Below are 19875 nucleotides of genomic sequence, written 5' to 3' on the forward strand. Positions count from 1 at the left end.
AGCAGTGGCCTGAGTTATAATCCCAGCTCTTTCGCTGTCTGCTGTGGGACGCTGGGTAAGTCATTTAAGCTAACTCACCTGTAAAATGGGGCTGTTCTCTCTCTGCCCTCTACACTGTGGAATTGTGTCTGACCTGATTATCTGGTATCTACCCCAGAACTTAGTACAGTGCTTGACACATAGTAAGTACTTAACAAATATGATGCTTAATTTTGGCCGCTACCTGGCTCTCCCTTACCACCTCCCTTCAGTGCAGGATCATCCCCCATCAGTTCCTAGTCTGGCCAGAGGCCACAGAGGCAGTGTTGCCTAGTGGATAGAGCATGGGCCTGAGCGTCAGAAGGACATGAATTCTAATTCCGGCTTCACCGTTTGTCTACTGTTTGACCTTGGGCAAATTACTTCACTTCTCTGGGCCTCATTTACCTCACCTGAAAAATGGGGATTAAGACAGTGAGATCTATCTGAGACAGGGACTGTGTCCAACCTGATGAGCTTCTAGCTATCTCAGAGCTTAGCAGAGTGCCTGGCACACAGTAAGCACTTAACAAATGCCATAAAAAAAGCAAGACGAAAAATGGGAAATACCAGTGGGGCTCCCCAAGATGGGACAGCAGATCCCTAAAATTCAGCAGGGAGAGACGCTGCTCATGTTCCTCTCATCCCAGGAGTGCTCGCTGTGGGCAGGGAATGTGTCTGTTATGTTGTTGCATTATACTCTCTCAAATGCTTAGTTCAGTGCTCTGCACACAGCCAGGGCTCAGTAAGTACGACTGACTGACTAATTTTCCACAGCTAGCCAGACAGGTGGACCGGGGCAGTTTCCCTAAGAGGCTAAGTCCCCAGGGCAGTAATAAATCCGCTCTGTTCAGAACAGTCTCCACCAGGACACAAGCACACAGAACCTTTTGGAAGCAGTCACACTCCCTCCTCAAGCCCCCCCAGGACAAAAAGAAATGCTTGCCACCTTCCGATCATGGAAGGGTCCAATGGCAGAGATGATTGACTGGGGGAGTGGGGTACTGCCCATCCCATACCAAAAGGCCTACCCTGGACTGAGCCTTTTCTGTCCCCTCAGGCCGACAGGCAGAATTAGTTATTACAGGCCTAGAGCTGGAATCAGCTTCCGAGGTTTTGTGATAGAGGGGCCCGGCTGCTTTGGGTTCTTGCTCCTATTCTGTTTAGTTTTGGTGTTTGAAGAAAACAAAAACACACACAGCTTCTCCTGGAGGGCTGTGGATCTGGGAGGGGTCATCTTGGGAGGGAGGATCCTTGCTTTTGGGAACTCGGTCAGTCTATGAACAAATAGAGAGCCCGTCCAACCCACCGCAATGTTTGTGAGAAGAAGCAGAGTGACCTAGTGGATAGAGCACAAGCTTGGGAGTCAGAAGGACCTGGGTTCTAATCCCGGCTCCGCTACGAGTTTGTTATGTGACCTTAGGCAAGTCACTTTATTTATTTATTTATTTTATGGCATGTATTAAGCACTTACTACGTGCAAAGCACTGTTCTAAGCACTGGGGAGGTTACAAGGTGATCAGGTTGTCCCACGGGGGGCTCACAGTCTTCATCCCCATTTTACAGATGAGGTATCTGAGGCACAGAGAAGTTAAGCAACTTGCCCAAAGTCACACAGCTGACAATTGGCGGAGCCAGGATTTGAACCCATGACCTCTGACTCCAAAGCCCGTGCTCTTTCCACTGAGCCATGCTGCTTCTACTTTACTTCTCTGTGCCTCTGTTTCCTCATCTGTAAAATGGGACTTAAGGCTGTGAGCCCAATGTTGGACAGAGTCTGTGCCCAATCCAATTACCTCATATCTACTCCAATGCTTAGTACAGTGCCTGGTACATAGTAAGCACCTAACAAATACCATTATTATTATTATTATTATTGAGCGTATGGTATCTACTGACTGTGGTCAGAAGAGCCCTGGATCTCATTCTTCCCTAGGAAGATGAGTCAGAATCCTCAGCTCCCGAGCACTTGGGCCTTTACCTAACCATTCCTGCTTGGTTCATTCATTCATTCAATTGTATTAATTGAGCGCTTAATATTTGCAGAACACTGCAATACTTATATGAGAGAGTAAAATGTAACAATAAGACACGTCACCTGCCCACAACGAACTTACAGTCTAGATGGGGAGACAGACACGTTCCCTTCATCCTTCCTCCCATCCCCACAGCACATATCATCATCATCATCATCAATTGTATTTATTGAGCGCTTACTGTGTGCAGAGAACTGTACTAAGCGCTTGGGAAGTACAATTTGGCAACATATAGAGACAATCCCTACCCAATAGTGGGCTCACATATGTATATATCTGTTATTTATTTATTTATTTCTATTTATGTCTGTCTCCCCCACTAGACTGTGAGCTCATTGTGGGTAGGGAATGTGTCCATTTGTTGTTGTAGTATACTCTCCCAAGCACTTAGTACAGTGCTTTGCACACAGTACGTGCTCAATAAATATGAATGAATGAGTGGCACAGTCCATGTCTCACTTGGGGCCCACGGTCTCAATCCCCATTTTACAGATGAGGCAACTGAGGCACAGAGAGGCAAAGCATCCTGCCCAAGGACACACAGCAGACAAGTAGCAGAGCTGGGACTAGAATCTGTGACCCTCCAACTCCCAGACCCATGCTCTATCCACTTTGCCATGCTGCTTCTTGTTGTTGGGACTAACAGCAGAAAGAAAGCTCTGTGGTTCGGCTGCCCATCACGCAATGGACTATGCAACTCCTCATTCAGGATTTGAGTCCTGTACAAGAAAAAGGAAAGCAGCGTGGCCTAGTGGAAAGAGCACAGGCCTTGGAGTCAGAGGACCTGGGTTCTAATCCCAGCTCTGCCAACTGCTTGCTGTGTGACCTTGGGCAAATCACTTAACTTCTCTATGCCTCAGTTTTCTCAACTGAAAGTAGGAATTAAATTCTACTCCCTCCTACTTAGACTGTGAGCCCCAGGTGGGACAGGGATTGTGCCTAACTTGACACCCTGGCATCTACCCCAGTGCTTAGAAAAGTGCTGGTTGCACAATGAGTGCTTAACAAATACCAGAAAACAACAAATAGGCAGATCATAGCCAATGGTCAATTCTGCCTGAAAACAGTGGTCCAGCACTTAGAAAAGTGCTTGCCACATAGTAAGTGCTTAACAAGTACCATAATTATTATAATTATTATGCACCTACGCTCCTTGTGGGCAGGGAATGTGCCTAACAATTCTGTTACATCGTACACTCCCAAGTGCTTGCTTAGTACCGTCCTCTACACATAGTAAATGTTCAATAAATATGACTGATCAATTAATTGATTGGCTAGTCAGGAATGCGTTTTGCAGAAAGGCTGTTTCTCAATGGTGCAAAAGAAATCTCGACTGATAGATGTTTAATAATAACAATAATAATAATAATTTTGGTATTTGTTAAACACTTACTATGGGCCAAGCACTGTTCTAAGCACTGGGGGAGACAGAAGGTAATCAGGTTGTCCCACATGGGGCTCAAAGTCTTAATCCCCATTTTCCAGATGTGGTAACTGAGGCACAGAGAAGTTAAGTGACTTGCCCAAAGTCACACATCTGATAAGTGGCAGAGGCGGCATTAGAACCCATGACCTCTGACTCCCAAGCCTGTGCTCTTTCCACTAAGCCACGCTGCTTCTCCTAATGGTCAAAGGGATTTGCTCCTAGTTCGTTCTATCCCGATTCAGGGAGAACAGACTGAAAAGCATCAGCTGAGGTTGTCGCAGGTGGGTTTTTGGGGGTAGGATTACATTTTGGGGCCTGCCTCTTGACTGGCCCAGGAATGCGCTTGATTGACATCTGCTGCCTAAGGGCACAGAGGGAGGCTCTGTGCTCTGCTTGTTCGGGCCACAGTGGGATGCAGGGACAGGAGTATAGACCCAAAAGGGCCAAAATACTATTTGACAGTCAGGAGAGAATGTTGATTTAGGATTCCTGGGGGAAGCTCTGAAGCTGGGCTAGTGGAGTTTGGCTCCAAATATATTAGTTGTGCCTGTAAGGGGTAATCCCTGTTAACATTAGCTTAGCATTTAAAAGTTATATTGGCCCCATGAAGATTTAGGTCAAAAGTGGGCAAAAGACAGAGCCACTTCAACTACCCCTGGAAAGAGGGAACTATGGTATTAGGCTACTCTCCTATGACAATCTAGCCCACATACTTTGCTCCTCTAATGCTAACCTTCTCACTGTGTCTCAACCTCATCTATCTTGCCGCTGACCTCTTGCCCACATCCTGCCTCTGGCCTGGAACATCCTCCTTCCTCCTATCCAACAGACAATTACTCTCCCCCCACCTCGAAGCTTTTCTGAAGGCACATTCTTCTCCAAGAGGTCTTCCTTGACTAAGCCCTAATTTTCTTTTCTTCACCTCCTTTCTGCGTCACCCTGACTTGCTCCCTTCACCCACACCCCCAGACCTAAAGCACTTGTGTATATAGCTGTAATTTATTTATATTAATGTCTATCTCACCCTCTAGACAGTAAGCTCGTTGTGGACAGGGAATGTGTCTGTTATATTGTACTCTCCCAAGCGCTTACTATAGTGCTCGACACACAGAAAGTGCTCAATAAATATGATTGACTGACTGACCGTCATTAGAGGCAGAAATCATGGTAGAGCATGGGGGTGAAGACGGGTGAAGGGGGAAGCCGTTGCTTCTCTAGGTTCTCTAGGGGTCTCAAGCAGGAACTCCAATCTGGCCCCAGTCGTGACATTCAAGTAGGACAAGGGGAGGGAACAACATCAAACACTAGGAGGGCAGGAAGACAGACCTAAATTTACTCTTTAAGCCTCGGGATGCAACACACCTGGAGAGGCCACCTGAATATACAGCAACACGAGACACATAATAACAATAATAGTAATAGAACTTGTTAAGCACTCACTACATGACAAGCACTGTTCTAAGCACTGGGGTAGATAGAAGTTAATCAGCTTGGACACAGTCCCTATCCCACATGGGTCTCACATTCTTAATCCCCATTTTTCAGATGAGGTAACTGAGGCCCAGAGAAGTGAAGTGCCTTGGCCAAGGTCACACAGCAGACAAGTGGCAGAGCAGGGATTAGAACCCAGGTCCTTCTGACTTCCAGGCCTGTGCTCTATTCATTAGTCATGCTGCCTACACCTGATTTCTCTTTTAGAGTTAACTCTTACTTTCCTCCTCCTTCCCCAGTGGAAACTTTAATGGAAGGAGGGTGCCACCCTGGGGCTACATTCCTATGTTCCCCCACGTAAATAAATAATTATGGCATTTGTTAAGCGCTTGCTATGTGCCAAGCCCACTTCTAAAGTTACCATGAAGTAATGGCCCATGGCAGGAGGCAGAAGCTGGAAGATTATGCCCCTTGGATCATGGGATGTCTGCATTTCAACAGAATTGAGCTTCTAAACAAAAATTGACAGGGTTGAGTTGCAGAAGAGCTGAAGTGTTCAGAATTTCTAGGTCATGAGTGTATTACTTGTCCACTAGAACCTACTCTGGTTTTGAAAGGATGCACCATCTAATTTGTTACTACTCTATGTTCATGCCCTATATACTCCAGGAGTGAAATCTTTGATTTGAAAATGGCATGATAATTCAGACCCAAATTCAGATTAGAAATAAGGACAATATGGCAAAGACAGGATGCAGCTGATGTGGGGCAGAGGCTCCTAAAATTTCCCTTTCCCTAATCACCTCCAATGTGGAAAACTCAAGAAAAAAAATATAAATCATGTCAAGGTGGAGAGAGACTATCCAAAAGAGTTTATGTCAACATCGAGGATGATCTCCTTTATTATTTGTGATGATGGAGAGAGAAATTACAGTCCTGAGATCACACCAGGACAGGCAGCTGGATAATTTTGCCCTTCTTGTATTCTCTTCCCCTGGGCAGAAGTATCAGTAGCAACAATATTTGTTGAGTGCCCAGTGTATGCAGAACACTAAACCAGGATCTTGGGGAACATTCAGAAATGCAAAATCCAATCCCTTCCCTCGAGGAGTTTACACCCTAATGGTGAAGTATGTGGTTGGTTGCTTTATCCAGGGTTCTATCCAAAGGAACATCAATTTTTCCTGGTTGGTTAAAAAAAAATAAGTATTGACGCTATTAAACATTTAAACTCTAGCCTCTAGACTGTAAGCTCCTTATGGGCAGGGAACCTTTCTGCTAACTCTGTTACACTGTACTCTCCTGAGCTCTTAGTACAGTGCTCTGTACACAGTAAGTGCTCAATAAATATCAATGTTGAAAATTTTTCTCCTGTCAGAGAGCTGCTCAGACCTGCTGGAGCAATAAGAGCAATACCTTTTTTCTTAAGTGTACGCTTGAATTGATAGACCACTGAAAAACTGTTCACTGCTCTCTACTGGCTAAATTTAAATAAAAAAACCCCTCTAAAACTAAGTTTTTTCTTCTTGCTAGATCTTCAAGGGTCTTTCAGAGTTCTTAGATTCACAGAGGCCTGCATCTCACTTTCACAGTAACTTATTCCAGATAAACAATGATCAAAATATTTTTCCCCTCAAAAGTGAATATTTCTGTTCTTGAAAATGCCCTTTTTTCAGATAAGGGACTGATTTGATGATGATTATGGTGTTTGTTAAGCGCTTACTATGTGCAAAGCACTGTTCTAAGCACTGGGGGGATACAAGGTGATCAGGTTGTCCCAAGTGAGGCTCACAGTCTTAATCCCATTTTACAGATGAGGTAACTGAGGCACAGAAGTTAAGTGGCTTGCCCAAGGTCCCACAGCTGACAAGTGGCGGAGCCGGAATTCAAACCCATGACCTCTGACTCCAAAGCCCGTGCTCTTTCCACTGAGCCACGCTGCTTCTCCATTTAATGTTAGATTTAATGTTAGAATGAAAATGCCCTAAAATGAACAAATGATTTACTTCCAGGATAAAAAAGAGGAGGAAAAGGATCTAAAAGGGCTGAGGGGAATAAATCTCAACAAATGGTTTCCAACACAACTACTGAGTTAACTTTTCTAGTGATTGTGGTTATAGATACAGAGCTGTGACATACCATAGGCAATGAAATGTAATTAAGGATTGTGCTCACTTTTTGGATTCCACCTGCCGACTTCAATTCTGTTGGCTAGAAAAGCAGCAGGTGAAAATTAGACTGGTAAGATTGTCAGAAAAATGACTTTTCAGGTTACAATTTAAGAAAAGACTGGATCACCATCCCACACTGTACCCTTGCAATCCCTCCTGCTTATTTTCCTCCAATAACAACATAGAGATAAAGGTAAATAGCCTCTCCTCGGCTGTTCATCTATAACCCAGATCCTAACTTCCCTTACCAGTATGGCAACACTTGGTGCTATCATGCCAGTACTACATATGAATATCAATATTAACAGTAATTATAGCATACCCACTTGAGCAGAAACCTGTTTCAGGTGGTTGGGGAAAATTCCCAAGAGTAAAAGACCTGATCCCTGCCCTCAAGGATCTTAAAATCTAATGGAATAAGTAACAACTGTGCATCACAAGTTTACGTTCCTCTCTAAACTGTGCATAGCAGAACAAAGTGAATCTGGAAACATGTAGTTTGCGGGGATTGATCTCTCGCAAGTGAATTTTAAAAAGATGTCTATTGGGCTACCTACCATTAGGTGCTCTATTCATTCAGTCCTATAGGGCAGCTCACAATCAGGCTTAAGCGTGCACTTGTGGATGTAGATTGCCAACAGTTAAAAAATAAGAATGATTTCCATTTTAAAAAATACTTCCATTCATAAAGAGTTTATGTGTGGAAGTGGACTTGTATTTATCCCTAAATACAGATTATTTTCAACAAAAGAGGGTTTTGGGGTACACAAAAAAGAATTCAATTGAAAGTCAATTGAAAGAGTGCATATAGTGAAGATATAACCTAATTTTGTTTGTCATGGTATTGGTTTAATGCTTACTGTGTGTCACACATTGTTCTAAGTGCTGGGGTAGATCCAAGATAATCATGGTGGACCCAGTTCTGGTCCCACAAAGGGCTCAAAGTCTAAATTGGAGGGAGGAGGATTTAACCCCCATTCAACAGATGAGGTAACTGAGGCACAGTGGCGTTAAGTGACTTGCCCAAGGTCACACAGCAGACAGGAGACAAGCGGCGGAGCTACAATTAGAACCTAGGTCCTCTGACTCTCAGGCTCATGCTCTTTCCACTAGATCACACTGCAGCTCTGTAATTACATCATAGAATCACATTTTGACTCATTGTTCACTGTCCAGCTAGTTGGGAGTTTCAAGTACTCAATTGAAATAAGTGCAGTTATCCAAATAATGCAGATAAACACAAATTTGGGAGTGCTAGAGCTTGCCTTTCCAAAAAACTGAATATTTTCTCAAGTATTTTTCCCCTAACATTGTAAGCTTTGGCCCCTTAGTCACCACAAATATCTCTGGAAAAGGGAACGGACTGAGAGTTTCAATCACTGTATAAATATGGGGGTCGTTGGGTATTGGTACGCCACTGTCTCTGCCAGTCACCTTTCTCCCTCAGCTCATCCAGACTGCCCCTACCCCAGGGTGCCAGCTCACTCTCTCAGAATTGAACCAAGCCTCCTCTTTATCCCTCATCAACACGAAGCAGAAGTCTCTCCCTTCTCCCCTGACTATTGTGCTGTGATTACACTGAAAAGGCAGTTTGGTATTCTCTGGGAAGATAATCCACAGAGCATTGGAGGCAAAAAGTTTTATTAATTTAACTAAAAAAAAATCAACTGATTAAGAGTCGATCTATCTCAAACAATTTAAGAATGCTGCAGATGGCAAACTGAAATTAGATGACCAAAGTGCCTCACCTTTATCTAGACGTCACCCCCTAAATGTGAGAGGACTCAAATGCCACTCCATACCCTATGGATTTTATAAAAACAATGCTGCATAAAACATAAGATGTCAAGATCCCCTAATGTTGATCTTTGGGAAATAACTAATCTTCACTCAAAGTTTAAACACACAGATCAATGGCTACTCATTTCTTTTTACAGCAAAAGGAGAATCGCTCTTTGTCCCATCATCACTGAAACACTGAACTGGCCCTCGTATACTCATAAACTCCTGTTTGGGGGGGAAATTTCATAAGAAAGCTTGCTATTAAAAACTCTTTAATTGGAAGTATATTTTTGAAAGTGTCAGGGTGATCTACTCAATATCTGAGAACAGATGGACTACACTGACATGCCTATGCATTCCCCCAATTTTCCTTTGCACTGTGAGATCCATTTCTCCATAAATCTTCTCCCATTGGAAATATTTCTTCTTGAAATCAGGCCAGCACTGTAACTTGAAATACATGCTTCCAAGGAAAATAATTTGGGAATAGGACTATAAATTTACCCCTCATTTTAAACCACATCTGAGATGTAAATTAATGTGACTTTTTGTTCTTCCTTCTCTCCTTCCTAGTAGAGAATCACAGCAATTCAGAGTATGACATCAGAGACATGTGGAGGTGTCTCACTCTCAAAATGTCCTTTTTTTTGTGCTTGCAAAAGCCGCCAAAGGAAATCTCAAGCTCTTTTGAAGGGAAAATACTTAGCGAAACCCGAACTTTTGAAAAGATCTCGGGTTGTTGTTCTGGTTGTCCGTTGGCTGAAGTAGGGGTCAAAGGTTTGGAGACCTCGGGGATCTTCAGGATTGCAGGCTTGATCTCTGATTATGGAAACTGGGGCTTAATACTTAAGCCCTCTGGCCGATTTACCACAACCCTGCCACCCTTTGTGTTGGAGAGGGATGTTATCTTTTTTTATATATATAACAAAAACATTTAAGCTACAGTTAATTTGTCAATCAGGCCTACCACTCAGGATGAATTTCACCAGACCCACAAAATGTTGGAGTATATTTGTGAAGACACCTGCAAAAATCAATTTTTAACCCTTTAAACACTGCTATATCTTTCAGACAGCAGAGCACGTGACCGTTTAAGAAAAGTGTTCCCTTCTCTCTCTTCTTTCAACCTTTTCTTAATTTTAACCCCTTGGGAATTCAAGAATCTTTGCAAGCTGGGTAGTTAACATTTTGTATAAATAAGCACATGTAATAGATGTGCTCAATTTTGAGCCACTACCTGGATGAAAAAAAAAATACACAAGCAAATGGACTTTGAAATTTGTGAGACGACAAGAATCAGAAAATGATTACTAGCATTTCTCCTAAATAACGAAACAGCCTTATCGACTGGACATTCCACAGACCAATGTGGCTGCTGCTCTCTCTAGGGCTCAGAAGACTTGTTAAAGCTTTTTAAAAACAGCACCTTTTCATCCGTGAATGTGACCAACTTCAAAGGTTGGCACCAACAGGTGCTCCCAACGGAATAAACCTACGAAGGATGTCATTAGGGTAAAAATGATGTCCAAGGAAATGTAGTCGAAACCATAACATAAATCTTCATAAATGTTTTTTTCAGTAGCATTATTCTAGCTAAAAGAATCCATTCGAGTTTGCATTTTGTATTGTATGTAATGATCTACTGAAATGGATTTCATCTCCAAAGAGCCCTCCCATGAAAATAACTTTCTCTTTTCCAATTCTATGCAAAACACAGTAAGCATACAGCTCAAGAAGCAGAGGAAATTCCTTACCTGGAATCTGGGTACTTGGTAAGGGTTGCCAGGCTGCTAGTGTACATGTGTCCACCTACATCGATGTGTACAGGAGCATTGGATTTGGTCAGTTGAGCTGGTAGTGGAATGCCTTGAGCAGCAAGGGGAGAAACTGGGGATCGTGTTAAAGACAGGCGGGACATGCTTCTTCCCTCCTAGAAGTGGAAAACAAAAAGAACAATTTCTCTTAAATGCAACTGTGCATTACCTTTATTTCTAGTGGGATCACAGATCTAATCAGATCACTTTTGCATCTGCCTGATCACATATTCAGCTAACAAATTATTGCCACCACTGTAATTAAGTGTATTTGCATCATTTTCTTCAAAATACCAGAGGGTAAGAGAAAGATGCTTATTAGCAATAAGAAATGAAGAAAAAAAAATTTTCAAGGTGTCAGCCTCAAGGGGCATAAAACAAACTGCAAAATTCTAATTAAAGGTCGCGGGCTTATGTGTTAGATGTGAAATATCCCCTGACAAACGAATAACCAATTTGTGAATTGGGATTCAGGGGTTTTTGCAAGTTTGTCTCAGTAACGAGACACCTCTAAATTAGTGACTTCCTCAGTACCTAAGGCATTGAGTTTATACATGTAGTAAATTTCACATCAAACTAAGCATTTTTGTTTTAGATATATATGTATAATTTCAATGAAATCAATAATTACTATTGAAATTAGATGCTATTATGGGAGGAAAAAAAAGTAAGTACACAAGTAGAAGGCAAATATTAAAAGCCCTTAATCAGAGAACATACATAAAACTGACCAATGTTCTTGCCCCTGTCAGTTTTCACCACAGTTAGATCTGAGATGTAAAATTAGAGACGGGCTTCTTTCTTCTTGTGCAAACACCGGTGACTTCATAACTTTCAAATAATAGCAACTAGGATAAGTTCCAACAAAATGTAAAGGTAACTGATAATTTTTTTTAATTAAAGGCAGGTCCCTTAGACATTTTTAAATGTATTGAAATGAATACATTTAAAAACATTGGGATTGGTACAGGACTCCCAGAGCCAGGAAAAAAAAAATCCTTCAGGTGCTTCAGGTGTTAAAATCAATCAATCAATCATATTTATTGAGCGCTTACTGTGTGCAGAGCACTGTACTAAGCACTTGGGAAGTACAAGTTGGCAACATATAGAGACAGTCCCTACCCAACAGTGGGCTCACAAAAGAAATGAAGGATAACTGATCCTCTTACCACACACTATCATATATTTTCTTCTCTACCACTGACACAAGCAATATTAAATGAAGTACAATGAAATAACTTATAGATCATACTTATGCAAATAAAAACACGCACATGTTTTGGGGAAGTTACAGACCATGCCTACCACTTCTGTCCCTAAGTGTAATGCAACACATACAAAACATTATAGCTATAAAACATTTCAGAACCTAATCTAATTTTCCTGGTATTTTGTTTTGGAGTCATGCTATCAAGTATGTATTTTCTCACTTTGCTTAGGAACTTTAGAGGCCCCAGTTCAAAGTGAATTTCTAATTTTATCAAGCTAGTCTACCCATGTTTCAAATAATTCCAAAGCTGGTGGTCGGTCACCTTCTGGTTTCACATTTTTGTCCACTATGACTGGCCCAACCCTTTCCATGGTGTAGCATATCCAGGATTCTTTAAAAAAAAATACTAAAAACCACATCAGCAAAGAAGAGATGCTCTAGGGAATCTTTAAAAAGGCACTAAATAAGGCTAGTCTACAACACAGACCTAGAGCACTCAAAGGAGGAATCTCCACTGATTGTGCTTTCCTTTCTCCAAATGCAGAACGGTCATCAACACAACACCAAACTCTGGCACCCTACAACTTCTGTTCCGGTCCCTGTAAAATTGGTCAGCAACACCTTCAACACGGTGACTGACGAGTCTTCTTCTCCCCGTGCAAGGGACAATTATGTAAATAAACCATTCCCTGTCTGTCCACCAATGTCCCTTTTTGTGCTCTCCAGTCATTCACTGAAAGGAGGCTTTTCCCTACCACAGGACACTGTCACCTCGGGGTAATTTTGCATCCTTCCTCATCACTTAAATGTGAGGGTCAGGGTAAGTAGGCTGAATGTCAGCTGTGACTGTACCTTTGTTCTGACCCTTATTATTACTGATAAAGGCACAGGCATTCCATACATAAAGCTACCCCGCATATGTCCCACACACATCTGCTCCATCTTTACATTTTAACACACACACACACACACACACACACACACACACACACCCCGAATTTGGGTTGCGCCACAATGGGTTTAACCCTTGAAGGAATGGCCAAATGAAATTCACAAAAATGTAGGACTTTCGCACTGTCTTGATATCTAAAACTGTCTGCCTTGAAATACAACATCCAGTTTTAAAATATTCACTGAGGATGATCAAGTGATCTGAATCTATTTGTGCATATTTAAGCAATGCTGTTCTCTTATGATTTGGTTTAATGTTGGTACACCAGAAAATTCCTTGATGTGGAAACTCTTTCAGAGGCTCTTGCTGAGGACATACTCATACAGCAGAAATATTTAATTTATGATAGTCACTGGAGGGACTTTTCATAGAGTCCTCTGCTTTGGGCATCACTGTTCCAGGATGCACTGAAAAAACATCTACTTATTCCAAAGAAAATTTCCACAAAACTTGCACAGTCTACATGACTATATTACCATACTTATTGAGGGGGCAAAAAAAACTAGATTTAACGGGTTGGGAGGGGTTGGGGAGAGGAAGGGAAAAGAAATGAGATATATATATATATATATATATCTTGTGACACAGTTTTTATTGGAATTTAATTATTTGCAAGTTATCTCTGTGAAAAAATTTTTTATCCAAAAACCCTAATGTCAACTCTTCACGTACCATACCAAAAGCACTTTGGAAACACTGAATAATGGACAGTCTTCATCACCCAACTCCCCTAAACCCACGGCGTTTCTGAAGTCTCACGATAAAAATACATTTCCACACACATAAACTGCTAACAACAACAACAAAAAACTTACCATCCGAAGTAAGTCACAGATTGTATGCATTAATCCAAGCTTTAATTGACTGCTCCTACAAATATATCTATATTGGGAAAGAAACACTTTCTAAAACTAATGCAAAATTGAAAAGCTCAGAAGTGGAGTTTAAAAGGTAACTTAATTGTACTATCTCAGCCAAACCCACAGTTGTTGAGTACCAGAGTATTAGTAACCACACTAGTACCTCAAGTAATAACCCTGCTCCAATAAGTAACAGAGGAACCTGCTAAAGGCAAAAATCAATGGAACCTTATTCCCAAATCATCTGAATATTTAGTTTTTCCAACACTGAACACACCAAGGTCTTTCAGTACCGGCTTATCTATTTCTGCCTTTCTAAGCTAACTGCAGAAGAACTGCTTGTAAAAACTATTTGCCCATGCAAAGTGAAATAATCAGAATGCCATGCTCATTTACACACAAAATGATTTTGTGTCCCATTGTGCTCACAGTTGTTCAGCTCTCTAGGGGTGATTAAACTAGCTATGCTGCTACAGCTTGAGATGATTTCACTGAATCGTTTCTCCATGAAGTTGCTTCTTTGCTAAGCTGTTATTTTAACCATAAAAGGTAAACAGAAGGCAGTTGTAAGAGCTCCATTCAGCTCCATGCCCAAGGCTATAAGCCTAGGGCAGGGAATGCTGAAAGACTGCAGAATTTTCCAGGGTGTTGGCTTTCTTGCTCTGAAGCCTACAGGAATACTGTTCATTTAATACACACTCTGGATGATACATTTCAGATTCTACCAAGAGAAAGACTTCAAAAGTGTAAGAACTTTTGGGCGGATGAAGCTTTCCCACCTCTGCATATAGCTCTGGGCCGTGGTAACCAATACTGCTGTTGATGTTGGGGAAAATACAGTAGAAATAAAACTGTGCTGAGCAAAAGCTGACTGATAGGCACAGAAGGGGTGAAAGGTTACAGAAGAGAAACATGACACATTCTGGGAGGGATAAGGAGAATAAAGGAAAGAAAATAAAAAGGGGGGGGGGGCGATTCTGAAAGAGGGACAAAGTGAAATCAAGGAACAGACACTTAGAAAAGAGTACAGATGGGAAGCCAGCCTAATTAAGGATGTAAAAGCACTTTTGTTTCCAAAGTTTATTGTTGCCAGGATTAAAAAAAATTAATTGAAACTAATGCTGTTATTCACTGGTGCAGTTTAATTCCTTCATGCACATTTAAGAAATGAAAACTGCAGGTTTAAGGACCTGCCTAAAAAGCAGGGCCGGAGGATGTGGCGAAGGGGGACCATCTCTCAATCCCTAGGCAGCCGAGAAGTGGGTGACGTGCGTGTGTGTATTTGGGGGGGGGGGTGAGTGTGTGTTTGCATGTGTGTGTGCATGTGTGTATATGTGCGTGTGTCTGTGTAAAGCCCAGTCCAGTCGGCTGGGAGACCACTGACTCGTCTTTAATGAGATCAGCACCAACATCTGTTCTGTGACTGGTTCTTTTATTGGATTCTGGTGGAAGCCTCCCTTCTCCTCCCCCACTACCCCCGAAATATCCCATCCCGCTCCCCCGGACCCTTCGCCTCCTCTTAAAGCCCCCCAAAGGGGGGGAAGATGCCTGGCCCCCTCCCCGTCCCGGGCGGCCTGGTCCCTTCCACCCTGTTTCGGCCCTCGGGCAGGGGGGCGGCCGGTGGAGCCTCCCCTCCCTCCTCCTGGGATATCCCGGAGGGATTGGGATTGGGAACAGGGGGAGCAGAGGCTGGGGGAGCAGGAGTAGGGGGAGCAGAGGGAAAAGGGGGTGCGGGCTGGGGGCAACAACGACCACCACCAACAGCAGGCTCAGCGGCGGAGTTGTCAATGACTGGAGCCTCTGTCAACACGGCCGGCCTTCCTATCTGTCCCGTAATCGACTTTTCTTTTCTCTTTCTCTCTCTCTCTTTTTTTTTTTGTAACCGACTTGTTTATTTTGGGCGCCAATCTGAAGCCAGGGCAGCGCGTTGGGTCAGGCCGGGGGAGGAACGGAGCCTCCGCCAACCGGTCCCGCCGGCGGGACACCAAACTCCCCGCCAACTTTTCCTGGGGGGCGCAGAGTTCAGCGCAGGGGGGTAGCCCGAGCCCCGGGTTCCCCGAGTCGGGGGGGGGGGGACGCCCCCCTTTTCCTCCGTCTCCCCCGGCAACAAGTCAGTAGCCCCTCTTTTAGAAGCAGGAAGCGCCCACCGTGGCACCCTCCGGCCCGGTCTGTGCCAAGCCTGCCCCTTCCCCGGGCACGCAGGAGGCAGAAATGCAAACTCCAGGCGGGAGTCCAAAACCACCCGGGCCGGACTTTCTTTTCGCTCCCCTCCCGGACTCCCCCCACCATCCCTCCTATTGTCACCGCCCCCCCCCACGAGATGCCCAGGCCCCCTCCGGGCGTTGCCCCCGGCCCCTCCAGATGGGCAGAGGTGAGGCGGTGGGGGGGGCAAGGGTCCCTTGCCAACGGTAGCCCGGGCAACAACAGCGCTCGGCCCGGGGAAACCGGGGCAACCGCCCCCTGCGCCCGCACATACTCAAACAAAAGCGGCGGGCAGGACTGGCACGGGGGGGGGGGGCACCCCGGGACACCGAGGCTCCTTTCGCTTGAACGCTCCCCCCCCCCCCATCCCCACCCCTCCCGTCTCGGGAGCGACTTTTTCTGCTTTTTTTTTTTTTTTTTTTTTTTAGTTGCAAAAGAGACTTTCAGCAAAGGAGAGCGCGGGAAGCGGCCCGCCCGCCCCCGCGGATCCTCCGCGCATTTTCCGCGCCGAGCGCTCCTTCCTTACCTTGGACATGGGAGAAGCGGCGGCGGCGGCAGCGCGGTCGCAGCCCCCACCCCTCCTCTTCCTCCTCCTCTTTCCCCTCCTCCTCCTCCTCCTTCACGCTTCTCCTCCCGCTCGGGGTCTCCTACGTTGCTGCAGCTTTTTTTTTTTTTCTTCCCTCCCCCTTCTTCTCCCTCTTTTTAATTTCGGCTCCTCGGGTCGGTAGGTTCTCGTGCTGTACTTTTCTTCTCTCCCCCAACCCCCCCCCTCCCTTCCCTTTCTCGGTGCCCCGGTTATTATTTCTTCCTCCTCCTCCCTCTCCCCCAGCGTCTCTCCCTTTCTCTTTTTGTTGTTCTGCGCGTGTGATTGCTGTTGCAAAAAAAAAAAAAAGGGCAGCTTTAAAACCGAAACCCGCCGAGGCTCTGCTCTGAAAAGAAAGGGCAATAATCCGTCTCCAAATAACAGAGGAGAAGAGAGAGGGAGAGAGGCGACTTCTCGCTCTAGGCTTTGGCAGATGCCTCCGGGGCAGAGGATTTAGAGTCACAATTAGCTGGGCCCCTGCTCGCGCCCTGGCTAATTTTGCGATGAAAATTGGAGATTTTTCCTTCCTTTCGCTGGGAGATCCAAATGCATGCCTCCCCCCCTTTTTTAAAATAAACTCAGACCCTTCCTCTTCACCCCAGCCCCAGGAGAAATCCCCTCCCGACGCGTGGGTGGGTGTTATCTCCTCCTTTTTCCCCCCAGCTTCCCACCCCCTTCCCTCCTCTCCCCTTTTCCCTCCACCTCCCCTCCCCGGCCGGGGGGATATAACGGTTTAATATATTTGTAGGCTATCAGGTCATCCACTGTCACGTCCTTCGATCCACTCCCCGAAAGAAGGGGATGGGTGGGGGGCGTGGGGGGGGGAGACATGGGGGAGAAGCTGATTTTAATCATTGTCATTTCGTCTGATGTAATATTTCCCCGGGCGCTTTCGGCTAGGCATAAATTTTCGGCTCCCAAATAAGTAACACAAGGCACGTTTCTCACATATCTCGACTCCTCGGGGACAATTAGGGGGGCAGCCGCCGTCCCCGGGGGGGCTTGGGGGGTTACTTGTTGATAAAAACTGGGTGGGAAGTTGGGAAGGGATGGAGAGGATTGGGATTTGGGAAGCCCCCCCCCCCCCCCCCGACTGTCAGGGTCTCAGTGTCTCTCCCGTCTCCCCTCCCGCCCCCATTCCCCCTTTTCACCCTTTCGCTAATGTCTCGCATTGTAAAACGCCCGAATTTCCTAGAGGCCATTAAAACCAAATGACGTCTATCGACATGCAGTGTGCTATTGCAGAAGGGAAGGAGGAAAAAAAATAAAAAATAAAATAAAAAAGGGGGAGGGGGCGCCCGGCTATTCGCCCCTGGCCAAACGCGCCATTTCAATTATAGCGCACGGTTAGATGGAGATGTCTGCTGTGAAGATTTCCCAGGCAGACAACAGCAGCTCCACAGGCATCCCTCCGCTACCCACCCAGCTTCCCGATTTGCCTTCCTCCTCTTCCTCCTCCTCCTCCCTCCCCACTTTCCCATCCCCGCCAATAAACTTTTAACTCATGGCATCTTGGAGCTCCGCACCTTCTCCCCAGCTGAGTTTGGCTTTATAATACACGATTTGGGTTCTAGTCCTTTGCCTCTCCTCGTCCCCCCCGCCCGGGATCATCCAATCTGGTGTATTGATCTCCGGGAAAGATGCTCAACCTCCCTGCCAACCGTCCCCCCAGCAACCACCACCACCACCATTCACCCCCTGGGCACCGCTTGATTCTCTTCGCAACCCTAGACATTTGGGGCGCCAAGATGACCATTCTTGGAAAAAAGGGTGCCCTCCCGCCTCGATTTCCCCAAATCCTTAGCAACAGCAATACACATTTACTTGGGGAAATTATCTATATATACCGAAATAAATAGATGGATCTCCTGGCTGCGAGCAAACCAGAAGCCAATCTAGGAGAGCTCATTTTTGATCTCTAGCGCCTACTAGCGTCGCAGAAGCGCCAGTGCAGCTGAGTTATATAATTTTTTAAATTTTTGTATTCTTTAGGGGTTACAGAAGATGAGTCTCTGCTCCCTAAAGAACTCCCCTTCGACCTGGGGTGGTAGGGTTCCTAAAAGTCTGGAAAAGTGGGGCGAGAGGTAGCAGAGTAGTTTTCCTCCCTTCTCCTCACTCTTGAGATCCTAGGCCCGGAGAACTGGGAGCAAAGGACAACCTTGGGACAAGCAGAACAAAGTCAAGGGAGCAGGAGTCCAGAAAATTGAGGTGTTGTTTTTTGAGGATTTTTTTCCCCAAAGACCTCCTCTATGACAGGAATAAATAGAAAGTTTTTTTTCCTAAGGGTAGTTTTTATTTTTTTTTTAAGAGTACAAACTACGGGAGAAGAGGGAAATTTTCTCATTAAAGTTACATCCCTGCAGTTAGTTCAATTACTTGATATATGCAGAAGATGTTGTAAATTTAAAGATTTAAATAGCTTACAAAGATGCCGGAGGCTCCATCAGTTAATTTCCTTAATTTATGGATTTTTAGCTGAGCTTCTAAAATGAAAAGGAGAATGAGAACTAGGTCATCTGAGAGATTTGCATCCAACACAGACTCAAATTTGTTTTCCCTTGACCCTCCCAACAGGCCAGGTACGTTTTTTAGCCTGAGTTCAAGTTTCATCTTTGACCTCTACAGCCTATCCCTGTTAACCGTAACGCTTTTACTGGCATTTTATTTGCCACCAACTCAAGGGCACCGCAAACCTCAAGAGCCACCGGACCAAAGATGTATCTCTCATTATGGCACTCTGTTCAACAAGTGCAGTTATAAGGAGAGAAGTCTTACTCACCAGAACTCCTTGGGCCCTCACACTGCTTAGGGCAAAGTAAATCACTTCATAGGAGAGGATGAGGTTGAAATTTTTTACCATTCCCTAAAATTGGACTGGTAACTTAGTGCTGAAATTAAGTAACCCAAATGCATGTCAAGGTGTTTTCAAGTTCTCAAAAGTGCAGAGTGAAACAGGGATTCTTCTCAGGAAGCCCAGGGTGGTAGAAACTGGGACGACAAAAATATTTGAGAGTACAAAAAGAGGGCCATGCCCTTTCCAACTTCCACTTAACAATAGCCACTTAACCACTGTACGTGGCAAGTGGAATGAACGAAATGGATAAAACGCGTACTCTTTTTAGCGGGATCAAGGGAAAGGCACAAACGTAGTTGTTTGAGGATCAAAAGATCTATATTTTACGCACAACCTGTTCTCTATTGTTTTTATGGTTTCTGAAAAAGGACAATGTTTTGTTTTTCACCCATATTAATATCCAAAGTAGTAAAGGTGTACAGCTTCATATGCGTTCTTTCTTCCCGTTCTTATGTAGTGAAAACCTCTTTGTTTTGGTATTTCAATAATGCATGAATATATACATATGAATTAATACCTAAAAGATTGGTATAAAC

At 44.5% G+C, this 19875-nt stretch overlaps 1 protein-coding gene across 3 annotated transcripts in view; it reads right to left on the reverse strand.

The window, feature by feature from the left end:
- The window catches only part of KCTD15 (potassium channel tetramerization domain containing 15), a 72870-nt gene extending 56944 nt beyond the window's left edge, over positions 1-15926 (reverse strand). The window contains exons 1-3 of one of the 3 annotated variants that reach the window (XM_038753901.1): positions 15848-15926; positions 13656-13722; positions 10619-10794 (exon numbers count right to left, since the gene is read on the reverse strand). In XM_038753901.1, the coding sequence (XP_038609829.1) occupies positions 10619-10794; positions 13656-13685 (206 nt within the window). In that variant the 5' untranslated portion in view covers positions 13686-13722; positions 15848-15926. Of the gene's footprint in view, positions 1-10618; positions 10795-11952; positions 12004-13655; positions 13723-14479; positions 14560-15847 lie in introns of those variants that run through there. The other 2 variants (XM_038753900.1, XM_038753902.1) reach the window with 2 other exon arrangements.
- Between the last annotated feature and the right edge of the window lie 3949 nt (positions 15927-19875).

This window comes from Tachyglossus aculeatus, chromosome 11 (assembly GCF_015852505.1).
Source record: "Tachyglossus aculeatus isolate mTacAcu1 chromosome 11, mTacAcu1.pri, whole genome shotgun sequence".
Classification (NCBI taxonomy): Eukaryota; Metazoa; Chordata; class Mammalia; order Monotremata; family Tachyglossidae; genus Tachyglossus; species Tachyglossus aculeatus.